At 44.3% G+C, this 17,707-nt stretch overlaps 1 protein-coding gene across 3 annotated transcripts in view; it reads right to left on the reverse strand.

The window, feature by feature from the left end:
- The window catches only part of LOC124041526 (protein unc-13 homolog A-like), a 40,049-nt gene that overhangs the window by 13,181 nt on the left and 9,161 nt on the right, over nucleotides 1-17,707 (reverse strand). For 2 of the 3 annotated variants that reach the window (XM_046359222.1, XM_046359224.1), the window contains 14 exons: nucleotides 15,981-16,208; nucleotides 15,538-15,679; nucleotides 15,296-15,465; nucleotides 15,001-15,116; nucleotides 14,736-14,899; nucleotides 5,302-5,455; nucleotides 4,693-4,761; nucleotides 4,049-4,138; nucleotides 2,050-2,184; nucleotides 1,856-1,983; nucleotides 1,680-1,765; nucleotides 1,458-1,584; nucleotides 1,230-1,326; nucleotides 1-135 (listed from right to left, as the gene is read on the reverse strand). The exon at nucleotides 1-135 is cut by the window's left edge and continues 9 nt beyond it. In XM_046359222.1, the coding sequence (XP_046215178.1) occupies nucleotides 1-135; nucleotides 1,230-1,326; nucleotides 1,458-1,584; nucleotides 1,680-1,765; nucleotides 1,856-1,983; nucleotides 2,050-2,184; nucleotides 4,049-4,138; nucleotides 4,693-4,761; nucleotides 5,302-5,455; nucleotides 14,736-14,899; nucleotides 15,001-15,116; nucleotides 15,296-15,465; nucleotides 15,538-15,679; nucleotides 15,981-16,208 (1,841 nt within the window). The remainder of the gene's footprint in view (nucleotides 136-1,229; nucleotides 1,327-1,457; nucleotides 1,585-1,679; nucleotides 1,766-1,855; nucleotides 1,984-2,049; nucleotides 2,185-4,048; nucleotides 4,139-4,692; nucleotides 4,762-5,301; nucleotides 5,456-14,735; nucleotides 14,900-15,000; nucleotides 15,117-15,295; nucleotides 15,466-15,537; nucleotides 15,680-15,980; nucleotides 16,209-17,707) is intronic. The other variant, XM_046359223.1, reaches the window with a different exon arrangement.

Consider the following 17,707-nt stretch of genomic DNA (forward strand, 5'->3'; position numbering starts at 1 on the left):
TCTCTTCATGTAGCTGCCTACGATCTGGGGGTCGGGACAATCTAGCTTGCGTATGATCTCAAAGCTCTGGTTGAGCTGGGAGAACACGTCCACCACCGAGCATGAGAACAGAGCATGCTCAGACGTTACCTGGAACTGTAGGGGAGGGAGAAAGAGGGGAGAGACCAGGGAAGGGGATGAGGAGTGTGGGGGATGAGAGGGAGAGAGGTGCCATGGCAGAGAAGAGAGGAACGGGGTAGAGGGAGATGGGAGAATGGATGAGAGGGGGGATTATATAAAGCACTTTGATATCAGTTTGTTTTATAACAAAAGTCACAGGTAATAGTGATCTGTAGTCTGTAGTCATCAAGACTGGGATCCCCACACTTCATAGAACAGGAGAGGGATGCCCCCTTTTGAGGCCAAACATTTCATCTTAAACGCTAAAGATAGATGGCAAGTGCTGTTCAATTCTCTATGAATGGACAGTGCGTAGCTGGTTCCTCTCTCCACATGAATGGTGTGGTGATTAGGGATATGATGGGGGAGCAGAGCCCTCATTAACCCCCCCCCGTCATCAGCGGGGCATTGAGCGGTGTCGTGAAGGGGAGGGTGGCGGTGAGCCTGGATTCCTGCTGACACAGGAAACAAGAAGATGCTGTGGGCGACAAACATTGGACCCCAAGGACCTCAGGCGAATGAGGGGAGGGAACCTGCTCATCTGCGTCGACCCGCGTGCGAGTAAATGCGCACTCAGTGAGTGCTTGTTAGTTCCTTGAGGGCTGCAGTGTGTTAGGTCTCATGTCTGTGTGTTATTGGCCATATATTGATTGTGCGGAGCCTGCCTCTTCCTCTCTCCTGGACTACTAGGTGCTGAGTAAAGGGAAGTACAGATGGGCGTGTGGTGGGAAGGACAGGGGAGTCCTTTCTCTATTGGGTGTTTACAACATTCACAGATTCAACATTCAAGATCCTACATCAGTAGGATCTTTAGTACCTTGGACTTTATTTGAATCAATCCATCACCGTTCATTTGTAAAGGTACTTACTTTGAAGAGTTTTAAATCATGTCAATGAATCTCAAGTAAGTAATAAACCTACAGTATCAATGATCGAGAAATGACTACGCAGTTACACAATGGCAATGTATCGTCGGGCCAAATGACAATAAAAGGCAAATAGAAGCCTGTAATACAAAACATAGCCAATTTATTTTTGATATCTCAGAGAGGAAACAGATGTGAATTTACCCCGTCCTTTGTGTCCCTCACTAGGGCACCGTGCAGGAAGTCTCTGGACACTTCCTCGTTCTCGTCCAACCACTGGATGACAAACGGCTCAAACCACCTATGAGATGGCAGAGAAAGGGTCCACAAAATCATCTCATCATGTGATAACAAGCCCCCAAAATATATATATTTTTATGGACTTTCCGTTTAAAAAAAAGAGCTGAATTAGATGAGATAAAGGACACTCACGCTGGATACTCAGGTACACGTTTCTGGAAGGTGGGCAGCTCTTTACAGTATTCATTGTAGAGCCACTTCACCTTGAAGTGCAGGTTCATGTAATCAGCACTCTTACATAGGCGGTTCTTCTCATGTTCTGGGAACCAGAGACAGGTTGGTATAGCATTAGTTTAGGGACTTATTGATTGATAAAACACACATATGCACACTCGCAAACACACACACACATACCCTCCATGGCATATCTCATGTCTTGAGCAAACATGTTCCACATGACCTCAGCACTGATGATGCCCACGTTCAGTTCCTGAGGAAACCTACAGGGGGCAGAAGAACAGTGTTCAGAGAGGGGGAGAGGTAGGGAGAGAGATAGAGAGAGAGACAGAAGGAGAGAGAGACACACTCACTGGTTGAGACAGGGTGTGTAGGAGTTCTTGTCCTCTTCTATGATGGAGACGATGAGGGTGATGAGTTTGGACCAGAAATCCAAGTTCTTGATGCTGGGACCCTGCTCTTCTGGAATGTCAGCCTTAGCCTGGAGAGAGAGAGGGTCAGACACACACACAGAAATGCATGCACAAACATACTCAACCACACTTACAGGGTCTGTCTGGTACTCTCTGCCATAGAGTTCGTGGCAGTTGTTGAAGATGTATTCATATGTGGAGTTGAGACAGGCTTTGACACAGTCCTTCACCACCTGACTGGCCCTGGGGGGGCTCTGCAGCTCCTGGACCTGATCACACAGTAAGTTCAAAGGTCAGTTAGCTTAGCATTAGCATGCAGTGCATTCGGAAAGTATTCAGACCCCTAGACTTTTTCTAAAATTGATGAAATTGTTTTTTCCCCTCATCAATCTACACACAATATCCCATCATGACAAAGCAAAAACAGGTTTTTAGAAAAGCTGGCAAATTTGAAATATCACTTTTACACAAGTATTCAGACCCTTTACTCAGTACTTTGTTGAAGCAGCCTTGGCAGCGATTACAGCCCCGACTCTTCTTGGGTATGACGCGACAAGCTTGGCACACCTGTATTTGGAGCTCTTCTCTGTAGATCCTCTCGAGCCATGTCAGGTTGGATGGAGAGCGTCGCTGCACAGCTATTTTCAGGTATCTCCAGACGTTAGATCGGGTTCAAGTCCAGGCTCTGTCTGGGATACTCAAGGACATTCAGAGACTTGTCCCAAAGCCACTACTGCATTGTCTTGGCTGTGTGCTTAGGGTCGTTGTCCTGTTGGAAGGTGAACCGTCACCCCAGTCTGAGGTTTTTAGAAAATGTTGGGCCTGAGCGCTCTGGAGCAAGTTCTCGTCAAGGATCTCTCTGTACTTTGCTCCGTTCATCTTTCCCTCGATCCTGACTAGTCTCCCAGTCCCTGCCACAGAAAAACATCCCCACAGCATGATACTACCAACATAATGCTTCACCGTAGGGATGGTATTGGCCAGGCAATGGTTTCCTCCAAATGTGACACTTGGCATTCTGGCCAAATAGTTCAAACTTTGCTTTGTCAGACCAGAGAATCGTGTTTCTCATGTTCTAAGAGTCTTTTAGGTGCCTTTTGAAAAACTCCAAGCAGGCGGTCATGTGCCTTTTACTGAGGAGTGGCTTCAATCTGTTCACTCTACCATAAAAGGCCTAATTGGTAGAGTGCTGCAGTGATGGTTGTCCTTCTGGAAGGTTCTTCCATCTCCACAGAGGAACTCTAGAGCTCTGTCAGAGTGACCATCGGGTTCTTGGTCACCTCTATGACCAAGGACCTTCTACCTCGATTGCTCAGTTTGGCCGGGCGGCCAGCTCTAGGAGGAATTCCAAACCTTTTCCATTCCATGGAGGCCACTGTGTTCTTGGGGACCTTCAATGCTGCAGAAATGTTTTGGTTCCCTTCCCCGGATCTGTGCCTCGACAAAATCCTCTCTCCGAGCTCTAAGGACAATTCCTTCGACCTCATGGCTTGGTTTTTGCTCTGACATGCACTGTCAACTGTGGGACCTTATATAGATAGGTGTGTATTGAATTTACCACAGGGGGACTCCAATCAAGTTGTAGAATCATCTCAAGGATGATCAATGGAAACAGGATGCACCTGAGCTCAATTTCAAGTCTCATAGCAAAGGGTCTGAATACTTCTGTAAATTAGGAAATGTTTATTTGTTTATTTTTTATACTTTATATTTGCAACATTTTCTAAAAACCTATTTTCGCTTTGTCATTATGGGGTAGTGTAGATTTATGAGGATTCTTTATTTATTTAATACATTTTAGACGAAGGCTATAACGAAACAAAATGTAGAAAAATGCACTGTATATGGCTCATACACCTTAACTGGTGCTAAATGTTGCCTAACCCTCAAGCGCTAGCCTGATCAAACCCTCCTGACCACTGCGCTCGGGTTTTGTTTTACTGAATCCGTGTAGTGAAACAGAATGTAAGCTCAGGAGACCAGGGTCGTCTTCAGTGGCTACTCAAGAGCTAGCTTAGCAAGTAAGTCTATTTATGAATACACATAATATATTGCTTCTTTCCTGAAATAAAATGTTGGCCGGCAAAGGCCAGCTCTAGGACTTGAGGAAAGAAGATGAAGAGTTTTGTTCACCTTCATTCTGAAGAAGGTGATGCTGGTCAGCAGGTCTACAGTGGACTTGAGGTCCTGCAGCCTCTCAGGGCTACTAGCCGGGAAGTTATTCTACAAACACAAACATATACTTGAAAACAGTGTAGAAACACACAAACACTGTAACGAACAGAGATATGTTCTTGAAAAACAGGATCAGATATCACAAGACTGGTAGAATAAACATGGCTTGTTGAAGGCCTATCTAACTTAGAAAGTCCTGTTTATATTGATAGAATAGACTCCTATAAAATTATACTATCTCCTCCATCATGCCCTTCAACTTTTCGTCAAATAAAAGTAAAATATAAATATAATAATGTCAACTGCAAGAAAATGACATCTAACAGCCTGTATACATAGCCTGTGTCTTACAGATGGAACTGGAAGAAACTGGAACTGGAAGAAAAAAAATCTAATTACACAAAATATATAAAAAAATATAAAAAACGAAAATAGAAAATGCCTATAATGGAATAGAGGACTAATCTAAAACAGTGACTTTCAAACATAACAATATAAACCAGTGTTTGTGCAAAGTAAAACACTTCTAAAAGTCTCTCAAAACAATTAACACACTTAAAAAAAGGAAAATAGAAAACAGCGAAAGAAAAAGTTGATATTACCCTGTACATGGAAAGGTCAATCCTCAGAGAGTTGTGGAGCAGGTCTAGAAGTTTTACAAACCTGTCCTTCTACCCACACAGGGCACACACACACAGGACAAGATAAAAAAAGGAGAAAAAATTGTAACATCATCTCAGCTGACAGTATCTGTGTGTATATTTTGCTTATGTCAACCCAGGACAGGATCTAGCTTAGTTTGGTGTATCTGATTGGGCAGTTGGGGGGATGTAGGTTGGGCAACTGTTTGAAAATGGGGGTTGGAGGCTGTATTAGGGCTGAGGGCCCTCAGGACAATGTTCCGGTTTTGAAACTACTTTCCTTTTAACTTTACCTGCACAGTTCAACATGTCATGACGTGTCATCTCTATCATATCATTTCATCTCTAAGAAGGCATTTCCATTCATAATTAATCAACACAGTTCATATGATTTTGAATGAAATAGCTTTAATAAAATGTCAACCTAAAACAATAATGGTTGGTTTCCAGGACAGATTAAGTGTAGTCCTGGACTAAAGAGAATCTCCATTGAAATAGCTTTTAGGTCCAAGACTAGGCTTAATCTATGCCTGGGAAACCGCCCCTAAAAGTACACACTAATAAACTCACTCCAAAGTTGGATGCGGCGAAGCGGTCTGATGCCGAGACGTTATTGGTGGACTGGGTGGTGTGAGCATAGTAGGCATTGATGTTGGCCAGAAGGGTACTCATCACCGCGGGTACACCAGGGCACATGTACTTAGACGACAGGCATGCAAAATGGCTGTGGACACACAATTTAATAATTATATTCATATTAACTGGGATTTTTAGGTATGAAACATATTGTTGTTTGTCTGTCCAGTGTAGGTTGTAGCCCACAGTAGTCTCAAGTGTGTTGTATTCTGTATTGTTACATGTTATCACAGTCAAAAACAGAATGTCTGGGTTGACACACTGGTAGATGGTACATAATACTTGTTCTCTCCTTAATGTAAGGTTAAAACCAGAGACATATATTTATTTAAGGGATAATCAACCAGGCGTTCTATGGAACATATTTTGCTAGAAATGTGTTCATTTGCAGGTAGAAATGTGTTCCAACATCCACTGAAGTAGCTCAGGAAATAATGCACGCTCTAGAATGTCGTTCTAACCAATCAGAAAGGAATATTCAACAATGCCATGCTATAATTAAGTAATAATGCCCCTCGACGCTGGTGTTGAGGATATATTGACACAGGTGTTGTTAGGCCCGAGACTTAGTCAATATCCTCCAAACAATGGCTTCGAGGGGCGTTATCACTTAATTATACCATGGCATTGCCGAAAACTCCTTTCTGATTGGTTTGAACGGCATTCTAGAGCATTATTATTTTCTTATAAAACTCACTGTATATTTGCGTGGTAGAATTCAATGGCTATAGTTCATTACTACATTTTCTATGTTTGAGCTGCATTTGAAAGTAAGAGTCGAATTGAAAACATTATTGGCAAAGGCCACAGATGGCGCCGACAGAGATGGTCACCTCAAGTTCTTAGGAAACGATGCAGTTTTTTACATTTTTATTTATTATTTCTTACATTGTTATCCCAGGAAATCTTAAGTCTTATTACATACATCCGGAAATAACTATTGGATATAAGAGCGATGTCAACTTATCAACATTATGACCAGGAATACGACATTCTCGAAGCGGATGCCCTGTTCGGACCACCACCCAGGACAATGGATCTAATCCCAGAAGCCAAACCGAAATAACAGCACTGCAGAAGGGGCAGACAGAGCAGCCTCCTGGTCAGGCTCCATAGACGTGCACATCGCCCACTGCTCCAGAGTATACTACTCGCCAATGTCCAGTCTCTTGACAACAAGGTAGACAAAATTCAAGCAAGGGTTGCCTTCCAGAGAGACATCAGAGATTGTAACATTCTCTGTTTAACGGAAACATGGCTCTCTCGGGATATGTTGTCGGAATCGGATCAGCCACCGGGCTTCTCCATGCATCTCACCTGACAGAGATAAACACCTCCCTGGGAAGAGGAAGAGCGGGGGTGTATGCTTCATGATGTAACGACTCATGGTGTAATCATAACAACATACAGGAACTCAAGTCCTTCTGAACACCCAACCTAGAATTCCTTACAATCAAATGCCGGCAATTTTACATCCAAAGAGAATTCTCATCAGTTATAGTCACAGCTGTGTACATTCCCTCTCAAGCAGACACCAAGACGATGCTCAAGGAACTTCACTGAACTTTATGCAAACTGGAAACCATATATCCTGAGACTGCATTTATTGTAGCTGGGGATTTTAAACAAAGCAAATTTGAGAACAAGGCTTCCATATTCTATCAGCATACACTCGATCACTGCTACTCTAACTTCCACGATGCATACAAAGCCCTCCCCCGCCCTCCGTTTGGCAAATCTGACCACGACGCCATCGAGGCTATGTAAAGGCACCGGTTAGTCGGGCTGATTGGGGAAGTATGCACACGATAGCCAATGTGCGGGAGCACTGGTTGGTTGGGCTAATTGAGGTAATATGTACATGATTGTATAGTTAAAGTGACTATGCATATATGATAAACAGAGAGTAGCAGCAGCGTAAAAGAGGGCTGGTGGGGGGGACACACACAATGCAAATAGTCCAGGTATCCATTTGATTACCTGTTAAGGAGTCTTATGGCTTGGGGGTAAAAACTGTTGAGAAGTCTCTTTGTGCTAGCCTTGGCACTCCGGTACCACTTGCCATGCGGTAGTAGAGAGAACAGTCTATGACTGGGGTGGCTGGGGTCTTTGACAATTTTCAGGGCCTTCCTCTGACACCGCCTGATGAAGAGGTCCTGGATGGCAGGCAGCTTAGCCCTAGTGATGTACTGGGCCATACGCACTACCCACTGTAGTGCCTTGCGGTCGGAGGCCAAGCAGTTTCCATAACAGGCAGTGATGCAACCAGTCAGGATGCTCTCGATGTTGCAGCTGAGGATCTGAGGACCCATGCCAAATCTTATTAGTTTCCTGAGGGGGAATAGGCTTTGTCGTGCCCTCTTCACGACTGTCTTGGTGTGTTTGGACCATTCTAGTTTGTTGGTGACGTGGACACCAAGGAACTTGAAGCTCTCAAGCTGCTCCACTACAGCCTTGTCGATGAGAATGGGGGCGTGCTCAGTCCTCCTTTTCCTGTAGTCCACAATCATCTCCTTAGTCTTGGTTATGTTGAGGGATAGGTTGTTATTCTGGCACCACCCGGCCAGATCTCTGACCTCCTCCCTATAGGCTGTCTCGTCGTTGTCGGTGATCAGGCCTACCACTGTTGTGTCGTCTACAAACTTAATGATGGTGTTGGAGTCGTGCCTGGCCATGCAGTCGTGGGTGAACAGGGAGTACAGGAGGGGACTGAGCACACACCCCTGAAGGGCTCCAGTGTTGAGTATCAGCATGGCAGATGTGTTGCTACCTACCCTCATCACCTGGGGCGGCCCGTCAGGAAGTCCAGGATCCAGTTGTAGAAGGAGGTGTTTAGTCCCAGGATCCTTAGCTTAGTGATGAGCTTTGAGGGTACTATGGCGTTGAACGCTGAGCTGTAGTCAATGAAAATCCTTCTCACGTAGGTGTTCCTTTTGTCCAGGTGGGAAAGGGCAGTGCAGAGTGCAATAGAGATTGCATCATCTATGGATCTGTTTGGGAGGTATGCAAAATGGAGTGGGTCTAGGGTTTCTGGGATAATGGTGTTGACGTGAGTCATTACCAGCCTTTCAAAGCACTTCATGGCTACGGACGTGAGTGCTATGGGTCTGTAGTCATTTAGGCAGGTTGCCTTCGTGTTCTTGGGCACAGACACTATGGTGGTCTGCTTGAAACATGTTGGTATTACAGACTCAATCAGGGACATGTTGAAAATATCAGTGAAGACACCTGCCAGTTGTTCAGCACATGTCCTGATAATCCATCTCGTCTCGCAGCCTTGTGAATGTTGTCCTGTTAAAAGGTCTTACTCACGTCGGCTACGGAGAGCGTGATCACACAGTTATCCGGAACAGCCGATGCTCTCATGCATGCATCAGTGTTGCTTGCCTCGAAGCGAGCATAGAAGTGATTTAGCTCGTCTGGTAGGCTCGCGGCAGTGCTTCCCTTTGTAGTCTGTAATAGTTTGCAAGCCCAGCCACATAAGACGATCGTCGGAGCCGGTGTAGTACGATTCAATCTTAGCCCTGTATTAACGCCTGTTTGATGGTTCGTCGGAGGACATAGCAGGATTTCTTATAAGCTACCAGGTTAGAGTCCCGCACCTTGAAAGCGGCAGCTTTACCCTTTAGCTCAGTGCGAATGTTGCCTGTAATCCATGGCTTATGGTTGGGGTATATACGTACAGCCACTGTGGGGACGACGTCCTCGACGCACCTATTGATAAAGCCAGTGACCGATGTGGTGTACTCCTCAATGCCATCGGAAGAATCCAGGAACATGTTCCAGTCTGTGATAGCAGTCCTGTAGTTTAGCATCTGCTTCATCTGAGCACTTCTTTACAGACCGAGTCACTGGTGCTTCCTGCTTTAGTTTTTGCTTGTAAGCAGGAATCAGGAGGATAGAATTGTGGTAGGATTTACCAAATGGAGGGCGAGGGAGAGCTTTGTACGAGTCTCTGTGTGTGGAGTACAGGTGATTTAGATTTTTTTCTCCCTCTGGTTTCACATTTAACAAATGCACATTTAACAAAAAATTAGGTAGAACTGTTTAAAGTTTCCATGCATTAAAGTCTCCGGACACTGGGAGCGCCGCCTCTAGGTGAGTGGTTTCCTGTTTGCTTATTTCCTTATACAGCTGACTGAGTGCGGTCTTAGTTCCAGTATCCGTCTTGTGGTGGTAAATAAGCTGAAAACTCTCTAGGCAAATAGTGCGGTCTGCATTTTATCACAAGATACTCTACTTCAGGCGAGCAAAATCTAGAGACTTCCTTAGATTTCGTGCCCCAGCTGTTTACAAATATGCACAGACTGCCCCCCCCCCGTGCTGTTCTATCTTGCCAGTGCAGCGTGTCATAATTCAGCCACGATTCCATGAAACATAAGATATTACAGTTGATGTCCCATTGGTAGGATATTCGTGATCGTACCTCGTCTGATTTATTGTCTAATGATTGCACGTTGGCGATTAATATTGACGGTAACGGCAGCTTTCCCACTCGCCTTCTGTGGATCCTTACGAGGCACCCCCCTCTCTGTCCTCTGTACCTGTGTCTCTTCCACTTGCAAATAACTGGGATGTTGGCCGTGTCGGGTGTTTGGAGAATGTCCTGTGCGTCCTGCTTGTTGAAGAAAAAAATCTTAGTCTAATCCGAGGTGAGTGATCACTGTCCTGATATCCAGAGGCTATTTTTGGCCATAAGATACGGCAGAAACATTATATACAAAATAAGTTACAAATAACCTGAAAAAAACACAATAGAAAAATTGGTTGGGAGCCTGTAAAACTGCTGATACTAATGTATAAATAAATGGATGTACCAGTTACTAGAACCATTCAACGCTGGTCTGACTAATCGGAATCCACACTTCAAGATCATTTTGATGGCGTCATTCGCGCAAAACTAAAAGCGCGAACCACCGCATTTAACCATGGAAAGAGGTCTGGGAATATGGCTGTGTAGTTATTCCCTCTGCAAGGCGATCAAACAATCTAAATGCCGATACAGGGACAAAGAAGAGTCGCAATTCAATGGCTCAGACACGAGATGTATGTGGCAGGGTCTACAGGAAATCACGGACTACAAAAAGAAAACCAGCCACGTCACGGACACCAGCGTCATGCTTTCAGACAAACTAAACACCTTCTTTGCCCGCTTTGAGGATAACACAGTGCCACTATTGCAGCCCGCTAACAAGGACTGCACCCCCCTCCTCTCCTCTGTGGCCAGCATGAGTAAAACATTTAAACATTTTAACCCTCGCAAGGCTGCAGGCCCAGACGGCATCCCTAGCCGCATCCTCAGAGCATGCGCAGACTAGCTGTGTTTACGGACATATTCAATCATTCCCTATCCCAGTATGTTGTCCCCACATGCTTCAAGATGGCCACCATTGCTCCTGTACCCAAGAAAGCAAAGACAACTGAACTAAATGCCTACTGCCCAGTAGCACTCACTTCTGTCGTCATGAAGTGCTTTGAGAGACAAGTCAAGGATCATATCCCCTCCACCTTACCGGCCACCCTAGACCCCCTTCAGTTTGCATATCGCCCCAACAGGTCCACAGACGACACAATCGCCATCACACTGCCCTGTCCCATCTGGAATAACTATGTAAGAATGCTGTTAATTGACTACATCTCAACATTCAACACCTTAGTACCCTCCAAGCTCATCGTCAAGCTGGAGGCCTCGGATCTCAACCCCGCCCTGTGTAATTGGGTCCTGGACTTTGACGGGCCACCCCCAGGTGGTGAAAGTAGGAAACAACATCTCTACTTTGCTGGCCCCACAAGGATGCATGCTCAGCCCCCTCCTGTACTCCCTGTTCACCCATGACTGCGTGGCCATGCACACCTCCAACTCAATTATCAAGTTTGCAGACGACACAACAGTAGTGCGCTTGATTACCAACAACGATAAGACAAGCTACAGGGAGGAGGTGAGGGCACTCGGGGTGTGGTGTCAGGAATACAACCTCTCACTCAACGTCAGCAAAACAAAGAAGATGATCGTGGACGTCAGGAAAAAGCAGAGGGAATCACCCCTCTATCCACATCGAAGGGACAGCAGTGGAGAAGGTGGAAAGTTAAGTTCCTCGGCGTACACATCACAGACAAACTGAAATGGTCCACCCACACAGACAGTGTGGTGAAGAAGGCATAACAGCAACTCTTCAAACTCAGGAGGCTGAAGAAATTTGTCTTGTCACCCAAACCCTGACAAACTTACAGATGCACAATCGAGAGCATCCTGTTGGGCTGTATCACAGCCTGGTACGGCAACTGTGTCACGCTGGTATGAATGAGTCAGGAGACAGGCGCAGGAATGCGCAATAGTTTTTAAAATTACACCCAAATTACGGCGTGCAGTTTAAAGGCACAGGGACGAAGACCAAACAAATGCGACACAAAACACAGAGTTGAAACCCAAACAAAAGAACGAGGAGTACCTTGAATAAATAACACAAGCGCACAATGATTAACTTCTTTGGGACTGGGGGGTAGCTTGGATGAATAAGGTGCCCAGAGTAAACTGCCTGCTACTCAGGCCCAAAAGCTAGAATATGCATATAATTAGTAGATAGAAAACACTCTGAAGTTTCTAAAACTGTTTGAATGATGTCTGAGAGTATAACATAACTCATATGGCAGGCAAAAAACTGAAAAAGAATCCAACCAGGAAGTTGGAAATCTGAGGTTTGTAGGTTTTCAAGTCTTTGCCTATCCAATATACAGTGTCTATGGGGTCATATTGCACTTCCTATGGCTTCCACTAGATGTCAACAGTCTTAAGAACCTTGTTTCAGGTTTCTACTATGAAGGGGGCGTGAATAAGAGCTGTTTGACAAAGGGGTCTGGCAGAATGCCATGAGCTAAATCACGCGCGCGGCCCTGAGAGCGAGCTGCGTTCCCTTTCATTTCTAAAGACAAAGGAATTGTCCGGTTGGAATATTATTGAAGATTTATGATAAAAACATCCTAAAGATTGATTCTATACATCGTTTGACATGTTTTTACGAACTGTAATATAACTTTTTTGACTTTTCGTCTGAACTAAGTGCTCGCGCATTGTACATTTGGATTACTGTACTAAACACGCAAACAAAAAGGGGGTATTTGAACACAAATTATACTTTATTGAACAAAACAAACATTTATTGTGGAACTGGGATTCCTGGGAGTGCATTCCGATAAAGATCATCAAAGGTAAGTTAATATTTATAATGCTATTTCTGAGTTTTGTGACACATCTCCTTGGTTGGAAAATGGCTGTATGTTTTTCTGTGGCTAGGAGCTATCCTGACATAATCGCAAGGTCTGCTTTCGCTGTAAAGCCTTTTTGAAATAAGACACGGTGGCTGGATTAACGAGAAGTTTATCTTTAAAATGGTGTATAATACTTGTATGTTTGAGGAATTTTAATTATGAGATTTCTGTTTTGAATTTGTCGCCCTGCAATTTCACTGGCTGTTGGCGACGCTAGCGTCCCACATATCCCAGAGAAGTTAACGCACGGGACGAGACCCATAATCATCTGTGCAATCCACAATGGCACAAAAGCCAAAACACACAGCACAGGTACTCACACGAACATCGTAACAATAAACTGACAGGACACTGGTAAACCAAGGACACACAACAACCACACAAGCTACTCCCTGTTCACACCTCTACCATCCAGAAGGCGAGGTCAGTAGAGGTGCAACAAAGCTGTGACCGAGAGACTGAAAAACAGCTACTCTCTCAAGCCCATCAAACCTCCAACTCAGAAAGACTGCTGCCTACATCGAGACCAAATCACTGGCCACTTTAATACATGGATCACTAGTCACTTTAAACAATGCCACTTCAAATAATGACACCTTAGTAATGTTTACACATCTTACATTACTCATATCACATGTATATACTATATTTTATACCATCTATTGCACCTTGCCCATGCCGCACAGCCATCACTCATCCATATATTTATATGTACATATTCTCATTCACCCCTTTAGACTTGTGTTTATTAGGTAGTTGTTGGGGAATTGTTAGATTATTTGTTAGCTATTATCGCACTGTCGGAACTAGAAGCAGAAGCATTCTACATTTCGCTACACTCACATTAACATCTGGTCTGTGACCAATAAAATGTGATTTTAGTTCGATTTTCATAATAGCAAACTAGGATTGATGAGTTGGTTAGCTAAACTAGTAAGTTTGTTTGGTTACCAAAGCAACTACAGTAGCTATCTAGTAAACTTGCCAGATACTTCAGTGGATGTTGAATACATTTCTAGCGGCAAATGTGTTAAATTATAGCAATGGTCTGAAAGGGATAATCAACTCGGGGTTGTATGCGATCTCTGGAAAATAATGCAAAGCCGTAGAGGGTCAGTTCCACTTTTATACAACTGGTTACCAACATATTCAAATAATAATTTACATATTTCCAATAAAAACAGCATTTTTATGAATTTATTCATACTATTTCATCCTTCCACAAGATATAGTCCTGACACAAATTTAGGGTTGCTACCCAAGCCGGCTGGTCATTTGTTCAGTCTTTTTGTTCTGTATCTATAACCCAGTCGTTCGTTCTAAATGTTCCATTGCCATACTGGCTGACAACGTTCTTATCCCATGCTTGCTAGTTAGCCAACTACGACTAATGTCACATCAAACAGTGCCGCCAGAATAACAGCAAAGTAGCTGCAGTTGCATTTGTTTCAACTTTTTTCTAGTGACATTTAGATACATCCATAACTAATGCTGCACGATTTCACCTGGTATAGAAAATATACTCTCTCTTTAGGACATTGTTGTTCAGAGAAGCTAGCCAACGAACACAATCACTTCAATCTGAAGCTGGAAAGACTGCAAACTAGCCGCACTTCGTTTTGTTTGACCTTTTTTCCAATTTACATTACTTTCTATATGTCAATACAAATGATGCCAGGTGATTCATGATTTTGACTGTCTGAGAAACACTGCCTGCCTGTCTGTCTTGTCCTGATACGTTCATTACTATGGGACAGCTGAAGATTTTATAAATATTCAAATTCAATGTTGCAAATGTCAGGAGAGACAGACAGCAAGGTTTATACAAATCTCTGCTGTTGAAAACTAAATGTTAGTCTAAGAAAAATGTGAGATAATGTCTAGATGTTTTTATAGTGGAGATCAAACTTATACATTGCCTGGCTGGGTTGATGAGACAGTGGATTGCACAGTCAGATGGAACGGCTGGAATGCGGTTTTAACCAATCAGCGTTCAGGATTAGAACCACCCATTGTATAAATGTATTTATGTATAGCAAAGTCTCTGGTTAATACCAATTTCCAAACTCTCTGTATGTGTTCTGTATGGTGATGGTACTGACGTCATAGCCTGGTAGATGGACTCCACTCCGTAACGCATGGCGAACTCATCCACGATCTCCTGAGGAGTCTCCTCGAAGTACACCTTCCACGCGTCGTCTCCTTTGGCATCAGGTATCTTCACCACACCACTGTTCTGCTCCTCTGTAGTGTACTGGAACAGGTGCTTCACACATAGCGGGGAAAAGCTGTTAGAGGTGTGTGTGTGTGTGGGGGGGGTAGAGTGTGTGTGGTAGGTAAGGTAAGTTGAGGTATGGTAGGTCTTACTTCATGTAGGCAGGTGTACTGGACATGGTAGGGAGCCACAGTCTCCTCTCCTTTGATCTCTACACTGATGTGCATCCGGATGGCTCCAGACACAGCCGACTTGTCTGTTCTCTTGTCTGTCAGAGGACACCAACACACTCACATCAAGACATTCTATTGGGTTGACTTCTAATGCCCTCTTTCTTCTCTTCTGATCATTCTCTCCTTATTCATCTGTCCATTTCCTTCATCTTTCTCTCTCCTCTCCCACCCATCTCTTTCCCCAAAACTCCCTCTCTCCCCCTCCATCACTCACCCAGGTTGTACCATACGTCCATCTCGCCGCTGAGTGTGCGGACCTCGATGATGGTCTGACCCAGGAAGTCATCGGACTCCCGTTTGAACTTTTGCTTCACCCTGGACTTGATGTCATCGTCTTCGTCCCACACGCGTACCTTGATCCGGTCCGACGAGTTGTGGCATTCGCTACGAGATGAAGTCAGACTTAACCACACGTAGCCACACACAGACCGACAGACACACACTCGCTGTACTCACAAGTGGAAGTTCTCATCCCAGACAGGGTTGAGGTTACCATAGATGGTCTTGGTCCTCTTCTTGGTCTTGCCCACCTGAACTGTGACGTAGGGATCACTGGAGCCAGTCTTGTCTTTGGCCTGAAGGCCCTGTGCACACTGCACTGAGAGACGGACACAGTCACACCATTAGACTCTGGGCATACACCACACAGAGTGTATTAGCTAATTGGTTGTTTCAGTGTCCTTACTTACACACCAAAAACACTTTGCATAAGAGCATATGCTAAAGAAAGTACTCAAAAGCAAACCTGTAAAATATAATTTATTCTCTGGTTGGCAAAGACAAGTCTACTGATGCACTGTTCCTACTGTCAGTCAGTAACCAACACACCCTCATATTCTAAATGGAATCCCAACACCTATCAAATCTAATCTCAATCTCAATCCCAGTCCTTGTTTTACCAGTCATGCTGATCATGGCCGACCACTTGGACGTCCCATCGAGCACGCTCTGTTTGATCTGCTTCATCTGCGTGCCGTGCGTCGCCTTGATGACACTAAACACTTCCTGGATGAGCTCGAAGATTTCTGGTTTGTTCCTCTCTCGGATCTTCATCCTGTCCTTTAAAACCATGATGATGTTCTGGGTTCGGTCCTCCGCCCCATGCTTAGAACTCTTCTCCGCTGCCCCTGGGAGACGAGAGAGAGGGAGAATAGGGGGTTAGCATATAGGAAAAGAGCTGGAAGAAAGGAGAGGATAAAGAGAGAAGAGAGAGAGGTAATAAGAAAAAGGGCATGAAGGAGGGAGAAAGACAAGGAGAAGAGAAAGATGGAGGGGACAAAAATGAGGGAGAGAAAAAAGGGTATAGATCAATTCCCCCCCACTGCCACTGTGGCCCTTCATGATGAGTTCCCATTTTTTTGTGGTCCCCAGCCCAATCAAAGTTGCCCATCCCTGGTATAGATGGAGAATAGGAGATGGAGTGAGAAAAGAGGCAGTGAGAATCATTTGGGTAAACCTTCAGAGTAAAGGCTCCTGAGGAATAGTGGGGAGAGGGGACAAGTGAGTAATAGGAGATAAAAGAGACAGTAAATCAGTAGCGAAAATCTCATTTTGGGGAATGTGAATTAGAGAAGTAATAAGGATGGAGGGAGTGAGAGAGGAGAGAAACATAAGGGATAACAGCACATTACACAGGAGATGAAAAGGAAGAGGGGAGGAGAAAGAGGAGAGTAATGGGTGTGTATGTCTCTCTGTATGTAGAGAGTGTAAGGAGAAAATATAGTGTGTGTAATGTAAAAATTAGATACATTAGTTCTACATAAAGTACCAGTACAAAGTTTGGACACACCTACTCATTCATGGGTCTTTCTTTATTTAGACTATTTTCTACATTGTAGAATAATAGTGAAGACATTAAAACTATGAAATAACACATATGGAATCATCTAGTAACCCAAAAAGTGTTAAACAATTCAAAATATATTTTATATTAGAGATTCTTCAAAGTAGCCACCCTTTGTCTTGATGACAGCTTTGCACACTCTTGGAATTCTCCCATCTAGCTTCATGAGGAATGCTTTTCCAACAGTCTTGAAGGAGTTCCAACAAGAGCACTTGTTGGCTGCTTTTCCTTCACTCTACGGTCCAACTCCTCCTAAACCATCTCAATTGGGTTGAGGTCGGGTGATTGTGAAGGCCAGGTCATCTGATGCAGCCCTCCATCACTCTCTTTCTTGGTCAAATAGCCCTTACACAGCCTGGAGGTGTGTTGGGTCATGGTCCTGTTGAAAAACAAATGATAGTCCCACTAAGCGCAAACCAGATGGGATGGCGTATCGCTGCAGAATGCTGTGGTAGCCATGCTGGTTAACTGTGCCTTGAATTCTAAATAAAACACAGACAGTGTCGCCAGTAAAGCACCCCCACACCATCACACCTCATCCTCCATACTTCACGGTGGGAACAACACATGCGGAGATTATCCGTTCACCTACTCTGCATCTCACAAAGACCAGGCGGTTGGGACCAAACATCACAAATTGGGACTCAACAGACCAAAGGACAGATTTCCACCAGTCTAATGTCCATTGCTCGTGTTTCTTGGCCCAAGCAAGTCTCTTCTTCTTATTGGTGTCCTTTAGTGGTGGTTTCTTTGCAGCAATTCAACCCTGAAGGACTAATTCAT

The sequence above is a fragment of the Oncorhynchus gorbuscha genome, linkage group LG08 (assembly GCF_021184085.1).
Source record: "Oncorhynchus gorbuscha isolate QuinsamMale2020 ecotype Even-year linkage group LG08, OgorEven_v1.0, whole genome shotgun sequence".
In the NCBI taxonomy this organism is placed as follows: domain Eukaryota; kingdom Metazoa; phylum Chordata; class Actinopteri; order Salmoniformes; family Salmonidae; genus Oncorhynchus; species Oncorhynchus gorbuscha.